The sequence below is a fragment of the Macaca thibetana genome, chromosome 3 (genome assembly GCF_024542745.1).
Source record: "Macaca thibetana thibetana isolate TM-01 chromosome 3, ASM2454274v1, whole genome shotgun sequence".
Lineage (NCBI taxonomy): Eukaryota > Metazoa > Chordata > Mammalia > Primates > Cercopithecidae > Macaca > Macaca thibetana.
Window position 1 is genome coordinate 147,663,280 of NC_065580.1, and position 13,816 is coordinate 147,677,095.

General features: G+C 59.6%; 3 protein-coding genes across 5 annotated transcripts in view; 2 read left to right on the top strand and 1 right to left on the bottom strand.

Moving 5' to 3' along the window:
• Nucleotides 1-1,603, top strand: part of NUDT1 (nudix hydrolase 1) — a 1,171,653-nt gene extending 1,170,050 nt beyond the window's left edge. For both annotated transcript variants that reach the window (XM_050784287.1, XM_050784288.1), the window contains exons 4-5: nt 324-469; nt 1,288-1,603. In XM_050784287.1, the coding sequence (XP_050640244.1) occupies nt 324-469; nt 1,288-1,460 (319 nt within the window). In that variant the 3' untranslated portion in view covers nt 1,461-1,603. The remainder of the gene's footprint in view (nt 1-323; nt 470-1,287) is intronic.
• Nucleotides 1-13,816, top strand: part of CHST12 (carbohydrate sulfotransferase 12) — a 515,718-nt gene that overhangs the window by 271,419 nt on the left and 230,483 nt on the right. The window lies entirely within an intron of this gene.
• Nucleotides 5,468-13,816, bottom strand: part of SNX8 (sorting nexin 8) — a 57,174-nt gene continuing 48,825 nt past the window's right edge. The window contains exons 8-11 of the mRNA XM_050784251.1: nt 8,195-8,263; nt 7,826-7,975; nt 7,341-7,490; nt 5,468-5,634 (exon numbers count right to left, since the gene is read on the bottom strand). Of these exons, the coding sequence (XP_050640208.1) occupies nt 5,521-5,634; nt 7,341-7,490; nt 7,826-7,975; nt 8,195-8,263 (483 nt within the window). The 3' untranslated portion in view covers nt 5,468-5,520. The remainder of the gene's footprint in view (nt 5,635-7,340; nt 7,491-7,825; nt 7,976-8,194; nt 8,264-13,816) is intronic.

Consider the following 13,816-nt stretch of genomic DNA (forward strand, 5'->3'; position numbering starts at 1 on the left):
GGCTGACTACACTGGGCCTGGGCTGTCACTGGTGCACATACAGCACGGACAAGAACTGTTCCTCCTACCAGCGGCTCCACACCACCTCCGGGCCCCTCCCCAGAGCCGCTCAACCAAACTCTGTCTTCACAGTTCAAGCCGATTCTGAAGCTCAGCCAGGTCAGGACCAGCTAACACCTTCTGGGCGACATCCTCCTGGGTCTCCCATCCACCCTGGTGGCTCCCTGGGCTGTGTGTAGATGCCCAGCTCCTCTTCCCTGCCATCGTGTGGGCGTGGCGCCATGCCCTGACGGCCTCCCTCCCCTATCCACCTCTGCCCGCAGGGAGCTGCAGGAGGAAAGCGGTCTGACGGTGGACGCCCTGCACAAGGTGGGCCAGATCGTGTTTGAGTTCGTGGGCGAGCCTGAGCTCATGGACGTGCATATCTTCTGCACAGACAGCATCCAGGGGACCCCCACGGAGAGCGACGGTGAGTCTCACGGGGCCTGCTCCCCCTCCCCACTCTGCGGGTCCCATCTCCTGTCTGGGAGAAAGGCCATCAGCCCAAACCATCTCTGAGTGCCAGGCAGCGGGCAGCCTGCGTCCCCCTCCACCCCACAGTGCCAGTGCGGGGCCCATGAGCAGTGGTCTCTGCACTGAGGCTCCAGCAGTGTACCCGCCCCTGCTCTGCGCCCATTTTCCTACCCTAAAATGAGAAACATGGTCATGAGGATTAAATACAAACGATCGTCAAGTTCCTCACGATCACTCGGTGAACTCCTCAGAGAGTCAGTGTAAGTTTGGGCTGGCCAGACGCCGGGGCTCACACCTGGAATCCCAGCACTGGGAGGCCGAGGCAGAAGGATCGCTTGAGCTCAGGAGTTCAAGACCAGTCTGGGCAATATAATGAGACCCCATCTCTACAAAAAAACATGTTTTTGTTGTTGTTGTTGTTGTTGAGACGGAGTCTCGCTCTGCCACCCAGGCTGGAGTGCAGTGGCGCCATCTCGGCTCACTGCAAACTCTGCCTCCCAGGTTCACACCATTCTCCTGCCTCAGCCTCCCAGGTAGCTGGGACTACAGGCGCCCGCCACCACACCTGGCTGATTTTTTGTATTTTTAGTAGAGACAGGGTTTCACCATGGTGGCCAGGCTGGTCTCAATCTCCTGACCTCGTGATCCGCCCACCTCGGCCTCCCACAGTGCTGGGATTCCAGGCATGAGCCGCCGCGCCCAGCCGGAAAAACCATGTTTTTAAGCATGAAGTCTGGGTTGCATATCAGTGCCCCTCTTCCTCCCTCGGTACAGAAATGCGCCCATGCTGGTTCCAGCTGGACCAGATCCCCTTCAAGGACATGTGGCCCGATGACAGCTACTGGTTTCCACTCCTGCTTCAGAAGAAGAAATTCCACGGGTACTTCAAGTTCCAGGGTCAGGACACCATCCTGGACTACACGCTCCGTGAGGTGGACACGGTCTAGCAGGAGCCCAGGGCAGCCCCTGGGCAGGAGACGTGGCTGCTGAACAGCCACAAACTGTCCTCACCTGGGAGCACCGAGTGGCTCAGAGCTGGGTTTCGTCTGGAATTGACTGGATGGAAAGAAAAATAAAGGTCTCTAACAGTTTTTTTTTTTTTTTTTTTTTTTTTTTTTTTTTTTTTTTTTTGGAGATGGAGTCTCGCTCTGTTGCCCAGGCTGGAATACAGTGGCACGATCTCAGCTCACTTCAACCTCCGCCTCCCAGGTTCAAGCGATCCTCCCATCTCAGCCTCCTGAAGAGGTGGGATTACAGGTGCACACTGTCACACCCAACTAATATTTGTATGTTAGTAGAGATGGGGGTTTCCCCATGTGGGCCAGGCTGGTCTTGAACTCCTGACCTCAGGTGATCCACCCGCCTCAGCCTCCCAAAGTGCTGGGATTACAGGCGTGAGCCACCGCGCCTGGCTGGTCTCTAACCTTTTAAACGTCCTCCTCTGGGCACCAGCACAGCCTGCCAGGTCCACAGGAAGCTGCCGGATGTGCTGGGCTTCGGCCCACATTGCTGCACAGAGGTAGGAGAGGATGGAGACTGCTCCCGAGGCGGGCAGCTGGCCCAGGGCAGGGGCACACGTGCTCGGACACACAGCCGCAAGCTGGGGATGTGTCCTCTCAAAACCCCCTGCACAGTGTGGGAAGCTGAGGCTCAGCCAAGGGCTCTAGGCTAAAACCCAGACTGAACGCCTCATAGGCTAGTCCCCTCCCCTGCCCAACTTTCATACACATTTAATAACAGTTGTTCACACGTTTATTGATAAACCGTCCAAAATGTAGGTCACGTGTAAACAATTCCAGTTTATTGGGTATATTGGGTATTGATCCCTGCAGCCTCCTAAAGTGCTTTGGACATGAACAGACCCGCAAAGCAAGAACAAAGGCCTCAGACGCACAGAGCCGCCCTGACATCCCTCAGCTCGGAGTCCCCGTGCCCCTTGTCAGAGCCCTAAACCTGTCTCCCTGCCTGCACTGTCTCCGGCAGACAAAGGGCAGCTGTCTGCACAGTGCCCCCCAAGTACGCAGGACACGAACCAGGAGGACCCAGTGAAAATGTCCCCTTTCACCATGATTGGCAGTCCCCCTCCCGCGGCCCCGCCAGCCGTCCTCGCAGGGCACATGGCATCTGGCATCTCCAGCAGCATCACACACAGCTGTCCCTGCCAGCTGGGTGAGGCCGCAATGACCGGCACAGGCTTGGGCTTGGGCCTGGGCTTGGGCTTGGGCTTGGGCTTGGGCTTGGGCTTGGGCTTGGGCCTGGGCCTGGGCTTGGGCTTGGGCCTGGGCCATGGGCAGCAGGAGGGCTGGAGAGGCGTGCGGGGAACTCCCCTCCCTCCAGCACCGGACCTCCACCTGCAGCAGTAAACAGCCTCTCAGCGCCTGGGCCTGGGGACCTGCCCGGGCAGCACAGGGCGGGGGCCAAGGAGGAAGAAGAAAGGTGGCCTCTGCTGCCCCTGCCTGGCAGGCCTCTTCCTGCTGCCCTTTAGAAGGCACTGGGAGGGAGGTGTTCCAAAGCCAGTGCCCACCCCTCCACAGAGCCGACACCAGGGCACACAGGAAGTGGCCACAGTCACACATGGGAGACAGGCTGCCCTCCTCATCGCTGCCCTCCAGCCCCCGCTTCACCCCGCCCTCCTGACCCTCGCACCCCTGCTCTCCAGGACCCACTCTCCAGCCCCCCAACCCCTGCCCCCTTGCTGTCCTCACCCCTGCCCTCCTGTCCCCGCTCACCTCTGCCCTCCTGTCCCCCCTCACCCCTGCCTTCCAGCCCCCCTTCACCCCTGCCTTCCTAACCCTCCTGCCCCCTCACCCCCTGCTCTCCTGCCCCCCAACCCCTGCCCTCTTGCTCTCCTCACCCCTGCCCTCCTGTCCCCCCTCATCCCTGCCCTCTTGCTCTCTCCTCACCCCTGCCCTTCTGTACCCCCGACCCCTGCTCTCCTGCTCCCTCTCACCCCTCTTCTGCTCCCCCTCACCCCTGCCCTCCTGTTCCCCCTCACCCCTGCCCTCCTGCTCCCTCCTCACCCCTGCCCTTCTGCTTTCCAGCTCCGTCCTCAGCCTCTGGATACGAGGACCCTGAGACCCTGATCCTGAAGTTTCCACCACAGGGAGATGCCACCAGGCATGTGGCCTCTCATACACTCACTGACCCCGGAGTCCCTGCCAGGAAAGCTCCTTCAGAAAAGCTCATTCTGAAGTTTTGCTCTCTCCTTGGAGGGCTGCGTCAGGAGCGCGTGCCTCGCCTACTCTGGAGACACAAAGGCCACAGCGCCTGACGCCCGCCACAGCTCCCCACAGCCTCCGTGGTCCTGCAGCTGGACAGGCCCCAGGCAGGTGCAGGAAGGACGGAGAGTCCTTGCAGCCTTCTGCCCACACAGGGTCATGCTTCATGGCTCAAGTGTCACGGTGCCACTCATGCCAACTGAGAACCTGTCTCTGCAGAGGGGGGTCAGAAGGCAGCACAGCCCAAGACTCGGGTGGGCTGGGGACTCACAGGACAGCCCACCCACTGGGCTCCAAGGGGAACATGCCCTCTGCTCATCTGGTCAGGAGGAAGCAGCCCAGCCCACAGCAGGAAGGCACCAGCAGAACCACAGGCCTGGCTAGGCCCGAGCCCCACAGCCCCCAAGTCAGCACAGCCGCTCCCTCTGGCTGGCTCACGGTGCACGACGGATCCCCTGCCTGTGAGGCACACACAGTCCCCTTTCCATCCCTGGGCCATGGCTGCCCATAGGTACAGGCAGAAGGGAAGCGTCCTCCGTGAGAGGAGAGAACACCCCAGAGGCCAGCGAGCAGCTGCAGAAAGTTGGGACCTCGGAAAGCCTGGAGCCCGGAGGACCTCTTCCAGCACCTCCCCCCGGCCAGGGAGGGGCCTCAGGCTCCAGAGAAGTGCAGGGGTCTAGGAGCCCAGCCTGGCTCCGTGTGCCTTCCACAAAAGGGGTTTGGGGCAGGAGCAGACCCAGGCCTGAGGTGGACATTTCACCCCCCACAGAGCTCAGGAGAATGGCCTTCCTCATCCAGAGAAGGGAAGGGGCCTGGAAGACCAGTCCCCTCTGTGGGCAGGTGGCCGGGACGGCAAGTGTGCAGCAAGAGGCTGGGAGGAGGGCTCTAGGCGCCTCAGAGAAGAAAATCCACTTAAAAAGGGGCTATCCCTCCTCTAAAGCCCCAGCTGGAATGGAACACACGTCCCCCACGCCCCCACCTGTCCTCTGCCAGCCCATCCAGCCTCAGTGCCGCACGGTGCAGACTCCAACACTGGTCACCAGAAATCAAGGGAGTCCAGGGGATGAGAACAGAGCTGCTGTAGCACCCGCGCTCAGAGCCGCAGCTCTCCGTCACGCCTTTGTCTTCCAGGCCTGAGACCACAAGCACACACAGGGTCATGGTGTGGACACAGGGGCACACATGGGGTCATGGTATGGGCACAGGGCATGAGGCCACTGGACCCCACAGGCCACTCCCAGACCAGGGCTCCTGGTGTTGACTGCAGCGAGTTCCCTAGAAAATTCACCGTGCGTGCCCCATGCCCGACGGCCCTCCCTCCCAGCCTTGGCACCACTGGCTGTCCCCTTGCTGTCCGTGGTCAGTCCCATGCCTGGGCTGCAGGGCGGCCCTGCCCTCTCTCTCTCCTCGGCTGACAGCACCATGACGCTGCCCCTCCCGACTGTTCCAGCACCTGGAGGCCCCGCCCCTATGCTCTCCCAGGCACAAACTCTATTAGATGAGAGATCCCTGCCTCCCGGCAGGGCTCTGGGTATCAGAAGAAAACCATTCCAGAGAACCCCACCACCCCTCTCCACCAGGCTAGCAGGCCACAGGGCGAAGGGCAGTGTGGCCCAGCTGCCCCTGTGGTCCATGGATGCCCCTCCCGACCCGCAGGCGTGAGCTCCTCTGCTCCGGCTGCAGCACGTGGTGGGGAGGGGAGCTGCCGTCCAAAGGGAATTACACTGGACACACCGTTTGGAAAGAGGTTTTAGTGCGGCCGCAGGGAGCACCACCTCAGCCTCAGGCGCTAGTGAGGACACAGGCCGTCCTCCGGCGGGGAACACGGTGGGGTCAGGGCACTGTGTGGTCCCGCAAAGAGGCAGCTGAGCTTGGGCCTCAGGTCGTTCCACACCTTGCTCATCTGGAAGGGAACACGAAGAGAACAACATCAGCAGGCGGGGCCGGGGCTGCTCCTCACGCTCTAATCCCAATTCCTTCCCCTGCCAGTGACAGGGAGGGAGAGGCCCTCGGGTGCATCAGCTCCTCAAACCTCTGGCAGAACCAGTACTGCCCATCCTGCACAGAGGAAGCCCAAACGAGGAGTGGACCAGCGACCTCATGTGACCTGTGGTCACAGACGCCCACGCCTCGGTCCCTGCACCCAGGACCAAAGGGCCGCAAATCTGCCTGCCGTGGAATCGTGAGAAACATTACTATCGCGTCATTGCCAGTACGTGCTCTAGCTGCCGTGCGGGCACTGGCCTCATGGAAGCCTTGACAGGTCAAACACCAAGGCCAGCCTGGGCAACATAGGGACACCCTGTCTCCACAGAAAATCAGAAATATTAGTCGGACGTGGTGGCGCCTGCCTGTGGTCCCAGCTACTCGGAAGGCTAGGGCTGCAGTGAGCTATGATGACACCACTGCCCTCCAGCTTGGGCGACAGAGCAAGACTCCATCTCAAAACCAAACAGCAAACCAGAAACACAGAGACCACATCCACCAAATCAGTAACACCCAAACCGAATGCAAACGGCAGCCCCACTCGCCAAGCACTTTGGGAACCAGGGTAAGGAACGGATGCTGTGGATGGAGGAGGGGAGCGTGGCAGTGAGGCAGGGGTCAGGCCAAGACCTGCCGGGCAGGGGCTCAGGTGGCCAGAGAAGGGCAGGGCACACCCTGGGGGCCTGCAGGGGAGGCTGAGTCACTGGACCACAGCACACTCATCTCAGCATCACAGGACTGGAAATTCCTCATCACCACAATAAAAAACCTGGTAGGACTGGGGTTATGGCATCATGCCCCGGGCAGGACAGGGCCCCGCCTGTTGGTCACGTTCCTTCACTGAGAACACACCCAGCCACTCACATGTCCAAGCCCAACCTGGTCCCTGAGACCCTGGCCGTGTCTCAGTGATGCTCCTAATACAGCAGCTGTCCCCACCTCTCCAGCCGCACCACGGCCGCCTCCGGCCAGCCATTCCCAAACTGCCGGACGGCCCGCAAGGCACCAAGCACCTCCCGGGGACAGTGTGGAATCTCGTGACCATCCCAGACACTCGGTGCCGTTCAACACAAACCACAGACCACGGCTTCAAAACTGCTTGCAGCTACTTAATAAACAGAGTTTCAGCCGGGCACAGGGGCTCGCGCCTGTAATCGCAGCGGCGCTGCCGTGAGCTAGCCACCAGAAATCAAGGGAGGCTTCCCCCACGACCTTGGCAGCGTTTCTTCTCACAGGCTGAAGGAACCGCCATCTGGAGGAGGCTGGCCAGGGATCTTCGAAAAACACCCACCTACGGCGCTCCCAGGTGACCAGAACCCTTCTCTCCGCCTCGGGGTGCTGGAGCCTTGGACTCCTCAAATCCCTCCAGAAGGCAGACTGTCCCTGTGTGCGCCTCTCTCCACCCTGCAGGAATCACTGGGGACACCCTCACAATTCTGATCTTGGCTACACAGGAGACTAGAAGATCTGGGTGAGCACCGTGTTCCGAAGCCCATAAGGACCCCAACTGCACTAAAATACCTCTCGAGGGCGGCCGGCCACCGCGCTGCCAGGCTGGAAGGAAGGGCGGCGGGAGAAAGAAAGGCCATGGCTGAGACAGCGGCCAGGGCAGGGCGGACTCACCTCCTTGTGCCCTTGGATCTGAGAGTTGACGAAGGCGCGGAGGATGTGGGAGGTGAGGGGCAGGTAGACGTGGATGAGCTGCGTCTCCTGGTGCAGGCAGTACAGGGAGAAGTAGTTCCGCAGCTCCATTGTCTGAATCGCGTTCTCCTGCTGCAAAGCAAACAGCCGCCCTTTGCGCCCAGCCAGCAACGGGAGCACCAAGGCCGGACCACCACCGCGCTCCCTGAGCCAGGACGGCCCCTTCTCCTTCAGCCTTCACCAGGCATTTGGAAGGTGGCGAGGTAAGAGAGGGCCGGGGAGGGAGCGCCGGGCAGGGAGCCGTGTAACTCTAGGCACCCGGGCCGGCTCCCTGCCTCCACTGCACCCCCAGCTCTGTTCCAGACACATGGAGCCAACCCAGGGGAGCCCACCAGGACGGCTGTGGTCCCACCATGGCCAGGAGGGGAAAGGCTCCCACGGGCCTGCTCCGCCGCCACGACACCCACCTCCACGATGCGGGACTCCAGCTGCTCCACGGACTCCGGCTCGCGGTTCTGCGCGGCGGCGCTCATCATTTGCCTCTTCATCAGGCTGTACTTGTGCAGCGCCCGCTGGTGCTTGTGCAGCACGCCCTTCTCATGCCGCTCGCACAGGTCCTGCCGGGCCAGGGGAGCCATTCGCCGCTGCCCTCAGTGTCCGCACCAGGCCCTGCGGAGCCGGCCGAGGGAAGCAGCCCCGCGAGACGGAAGGCCCCGTCTCCCCCTGCAGCCCTGGCTTCTCAGCTCCTCCTCCGTCTCCCAGGAGTTAGACCCTTGAAGGATCCTAAGATCATTCCTGAAAGTTCTGCCCCCAACCAAGGAGCAGCCAAGACTCACCTTATAGGACTGCAGCAGATCCAAGAAGAGGTTCAGCTTTTCCACCACGTCATTCTCTTCCTGCTTACCCTGGAAGGCGAGGGGGAGCTCACCCACGCAGATGCATACAGAACCCGGCCCCTGCCCGGGAACTGAGACCCAAGCCTGGCCTGGACCGGTTCCTTCCTTCCAGAGTCAGAGGGGCCCCCCAGAACCACCAGCCAGGTCTGCAGGGGGCCCGTTTCCCCACCGGCCCACCCATGACCAGGCAGAGACGCCTTCGAGCCCAGGAGTCTGGATGGGAACAAGGCCTGCGTTCCCGCGGGACGGCTGCCCGCCCTCCTGCTCATCAGCCCGGCCTGCCGCACCTGCCTCAGGCCTTCGCAAAGCCGGCGAATCTCCCGACACACACGCTGGGAGAGCCAGGCGCCCCCGACCCCCGACTCCTACGGCTCCATCAAGCACTGCGGAAAACCCGACCTCCCATCGGACGCTGTGAGCTGTGTGGAAAACGTGGACGCCCGGGAGGGACACGGGGGAGAAGGAGGGTGTGGTCTCCGCATCAGTAACAGGAGAGAGAAACGCAGGCCTGGGAAGGGGGCGCAGGGTAGGAGAGACGGCAGCTGCAGGCAGGACGTGCTGCTGATGCAGGAAGAGAGGCGGCCGCCTCGGGCTGCACGCAGAAGCACCACACTCGGCGGCGGGGGTGGCAGTGGACACTGACCCTCACACGAGGCTCTGTGCGGGCAGCACAGCCACAGAGAGAGCCCAACAGGGCAGTGAGTGCACAGCAAACGGCGGGCAGTCCTGGAGTGGAAGGGGGCCCCGTCATGGCAGAGGGATGCCCTGCTCCTAGGATCACCACAGCACCCGGGGACACGAGGTAGCCCCCACGGGCCGGACCCCACACAGAAACTGCCTCCGCCGGCCCGGCTTTCACGGGTAGCAGCGCTCGGTGGGGGCGCAGGCCACGCACAGTGCACAGCGCCGGACGCACAGTGCTCAGAGGCATCTGCGGTATGAAGAGTCCGTCCAAATCCCGGGGCTCCGGCTGCCACAGCGGGGAGCATCCAAGCTCTGGAGACAGCAGGGGTCCGGGGAAGGCAGTGGAGGGGGCAGCCCATCCACCACTGACCTGCACAGCTCACCACCGAACCCCCAGCCACAACCGCAACCAAGCCAGGCTGAGGGCAGGTATCCTGGGGAAACCCCCAACACCGACGCCTTCAGTCACACCCGGGCCCTGAAGGGCTCCTGTCCCCACAGCTCCCGCCCTCAGTCCCCACAGCTCACTGAGCAGCTCAGGGAGACCACGCTCCCCCCACGCTCCCCCCACGATTCCCCAGCCTCCACCCGTGGCAGGGGTAGAAAGCTCACCCCACGCCCTGCACGTCAAGCCTCAGCAGGAGACGGTGCAGGCAGAAGAAATGACAAGAAGGAGTTTTATGGGACACAGTCCTGGACTGGGAGCCAGGGGTGCTGCCCAGGCTCTGCTGTACCCCAGGGGACCCTAAGATGCCCCTGTACCGCGGGAACGCAGGCCTTGTTCCCATCAAGACTCCTGGGCTCAAAGGCGTCTCCGCCTGGTCATGGGTGGGCTGGTGGGGAAGGGGGCCCCCTGCAGACCTGGCTGGTGGTTCTGGGGAGCCCCTCTGACTCTGGGAGGAAGGAACTGGCCCAGGCCAGACCTCAGGCCGACTGAACAAGGAAGCTCCCCAGCCACCAACCCCACACCCAAAGCAGCTAGGATTCCAGCCAGTAAAATGTGCCAGGAGAAGAGGTGTGCTAAGAGTTTCTAAAACTCAAGACGGAAAACGCCAGCTGACCACAGATGCCCAGCTCCCACCTGACCAGGCAGGGGCTCAGGAGAATGGAGGCTTATTCCCTGACCCAGCAGAAGGGGGGGAACTCGGGGGTCCCTCTGCTTGTGTCATTTGTCACCAAGTCCCGTCTGTGGTTCAGTGCTAGACAAGGCCCGAAACCAGGGGTGTCCAATGTTTTGGCTTCCCTGGGCCACATTGGAAGAAGAAGAATTGTCTTGAGCCACACATAAAATACACTAACACTGTGACAGCTGATGAGCAAAAGAGAGAGAGGGAGGGAGGGAGGGAGCGAGGGAGGGAGGGAGGGAGGGAGGGAGGGAGGGAGGGAGGGAAGGAAGGAAGGAAGGAAGGAAGGAAGGAAGGAAGGAAGGAAGGAAGGAAGGAAGGAAGGAAGGAAGGAAGGAAGGAAGGAAGTCTGTGCATAAATCTCATGTTTTCAGAAAGTTTACAGATTTGGGGTTTTTTGAGACAGGATCTTCCTCTGCTACCCAGGCTGGAATACAGTGGCGTGATCTCAGCTCACTGCAACCTCCGCCTCCCAGGTTCAAGCGATTCTCCTGCCTCAGCCTCCCGAGTAGCTGGGATTACAGGTGTGTGCCACTGTGCCTGGCTGATTTTTTGTATTTTTAGTAGAGATGGGGTTTCACCATGTTGGCCAGACTGGTCTCGAACTCCTGACCTCAGGTGATCTGCCCATCTCAGCCTCCCAAAGTGCTGAGATTACAGATGTGAGCCACTGTGCCCGGCCAAGTTTACGGACTTGTGTTAGGCCACATTCAAAGCCATCCTGGGCCACATGCAGCCCGCAACCATCAATGCATGTGCCTTTAACCAAGGCGAAGGCCCCATCACCGTGGAACACACAGACCCTACTCCGAGTCTCACGTGTCTTGCTGGGATATGGCTACCTTCAGCTCCTAATAGGTCTGGGGAGAGTAAAACTGGTGTAAGTACAAGCAGAATTAGGAAAAACGGTCCTCCCTGCCTCTGACTGAACAGCAAGGGTGAGATGGAACTTTTGCTGCATCAAATGAAAGGCCTCGAGGTTCATTCCACGTAAAAGCTCCATTTCACCACAACCAAGGACAGTGAGAGAGATTCAGGAAACAGCACTTCTCCAGACATTGCAGTCCCCAAACACAACTCATGAGATGTCCAAGAGTCACAGAGCTGGGCAAAACCTCAAGCCACAAACTCCTACTGCACCAGAAGCCTCAACCTTCTCTTCCTCTTCAAGGTGGAAATGCGGCGTCCAGGGCTGAATCAGAAAAAACCTTGGAAATCACCTCATGAGTGATGCTGATCCTGCGCTCTGCAGAGCCCTGGGGCACTCTGGGTCCCTGCCGGCAGCCACCTGCTGCAGAGGGAGTGGAATGTGGCGAGGGTCTGGGTCCCTACGACAGGAACACCTTTTATGCTTTGCACACGGAGTTTGGAGGAAAGAGTCAGCAGGTTACAGAAACAGCTCTTTTGGCCGGGCACAGAGGCTCGTGCCTGTCATCCCAGCACTTTGGGAGGTCGAGGTGGGCGGATCACTTGAGGTCAGCAGTTTGAGACCAGCCCAGCCAATATGGTGAAACCCCGTCTCTACTAAAAATACAAAAATTAGCCAGGCGTGGTGGTGGGCACCTGTAATCCCAGCTACTCGGGAGGCTGAGGCAGGAGAATCGCTTGAACCCAGGAGGCAGAGGTTGTAGTGAGCCGAGATCACACCACTGCACTCCAGCCTGGGCAACAGAGCAAGACTGTGTCTCAAAAATAAAAAAAAAAAAAAAGGAAATAGCTCTTTTAATAATATAGTCCAACCCCCTTGTATTTAATTGATGGGGAAACTGAGGCCTGGAGACCAAAGTAGCTTGAGCACAGTCACAGCACAGATGCGCGATGCCCAGGGCAGGTGGCCCTGAGCTCCTCTGTCTCTATGCTGACAAGCCCCCAGCCCCCCGTTCTCGGTTCCCTCCACCTGGGGGCAGTGGGCACACAGACCTGAAGACAGAATAGACTCAGCCCCAATCCACAGACAACAACAGTGCCCTCCCTCCGTTTCTAAAGGGAACACACAAGCACGGGGGCGGAAGAGGAAGAAAACCCAGGACTTTCCACACCAGCAAAGGCATCAAATTTCCTCTTCAGCACGAAAAACGTCACGGGCACCTGAGCGCCCCGGTTCCAGCTTGAAAAGCCCCGACTCCACAGCACGTGGGTTCACCAAGCCATCAGGAGCTCCGGGGCTCAGCGGGGAGCGCGGCCCTCATGGGCATGATCTGATCACTTACTTCAAACCAATACAAGCAGCCTGGAGGCCACTTTCCCAAGAAATAGGAACTAAGTAGCAAGCTCCCACGTTCACAACTACGTCAGCTTTTTTTTATTTTTGAGACCGGGTCTCACTCTGTCGCCCAGGCTGGAGTGCAGTGGCACCATCACGGCTCACTGAAGCCTCTACCTCTTGGGTTCAGGTGATCCTCCTACTTCAGCCTCTTGAGTAGCTGGGACTACAGGCATGCACCACCACCCCTGGCTAATTTTTTTTTTTATAGAGATGAGATCTTGCTCTGTTGCCCAGGCTGGGTCTCGAACTCCTGGGCTCAAGCAGTCCTCCTGCCTCGGCCTCCCAAAGCACTGGGATGATAGGTGTGAGCCGCCATGCCCAGCCACTAACAGTTTTTTAACATAAAAGCACCCAGATGAGCCTTGCAGCGTGATAGTAAACACCGTATCTTCAAACTGATCCCAAACGACTCCAAGATCTTGGTGGATTTCTAAAAACAGCTTCTGCCCATGCAGCAGAAGCACTTCCTGAGGTTGTGTGTGGAGTGGGAGGTGGGAGCCTCTTGGGTGCTGGGGCTTCATCATCATTCTGATGAGTTAAGTCTCCAGTGCCAAATCCTAGTTGACTCAGACAGCAAAGTGGGAACTATCTGGTCCACCCAGGAGTATGCCTGGAAGTCTGAGATGATCTTTTCAAAGACAGAGTCTATCTTCTCTTCCAACCTCAGCAAAATCAACACTCAAGACTACAGCCCTATCTGTTTTGTCACTGGCAACCCCTCTCGAAAGCATAAACACTCCTAGGGAGCCACCAGGAACAGATGGGGACAGGCAGCTCCCACCCAGGGCACAGCTGCTCACTCACTCAGCTCACAACTGGGAAGCCGGCTGGGCGCAGTGGCTCACGCCTGTAATCCCAGTACTTTGGGAGGCCGAGGTGGGCGGATCACCTGAGGTCAGGAGACCAGCCTGACCAACATGGTGAAACCTCGTCTCTATTAAAAATACAAAAAATTAGGCCGGGCGCGGTGGCTCAAGCCTGTAATCCCAGCACTTTGGGAGGCCGAGACGGGCGGATCACGAGGCCAGGAGATCGAGAGACGATCCCGGCTAACACGGTGAAACCCCGTCTCTACTAAAAAATACAAAAAAACTAGCCGGGCGAGGTGGCGGGCGCCTGTAGTCCCAGCTACTCGGGAGGCTGAGGCAGGAGAACGGCGTAAACCCGGGAGGCGGAGCTTGCAGTGAGCTGAGATCCAGCCACTGCACTCCAGCCTGGGTGACAGAGCAAGACTCCGTCTCAAAAAAAAAAAAAAAAAAAAAAAAAAAAAAATTAGCCAGCCGCGGTGGTGGACACCTGTAGTCCCAGCTACTCAGGAGGCTAAGGGAGGAGAATCACTTGAACCCGGGAGGCGGAGGTTGCAGTGAGCCGAGATCGCACCACAGCGCTCCAGCCTGGTGACACAGCGAGACTCCGTCTCAAAAAACCAAAACAAAAACAAACTGTGAAGCCCGTGTAAGCAGGAGGCGCTCCCCATGCCAAGGCATA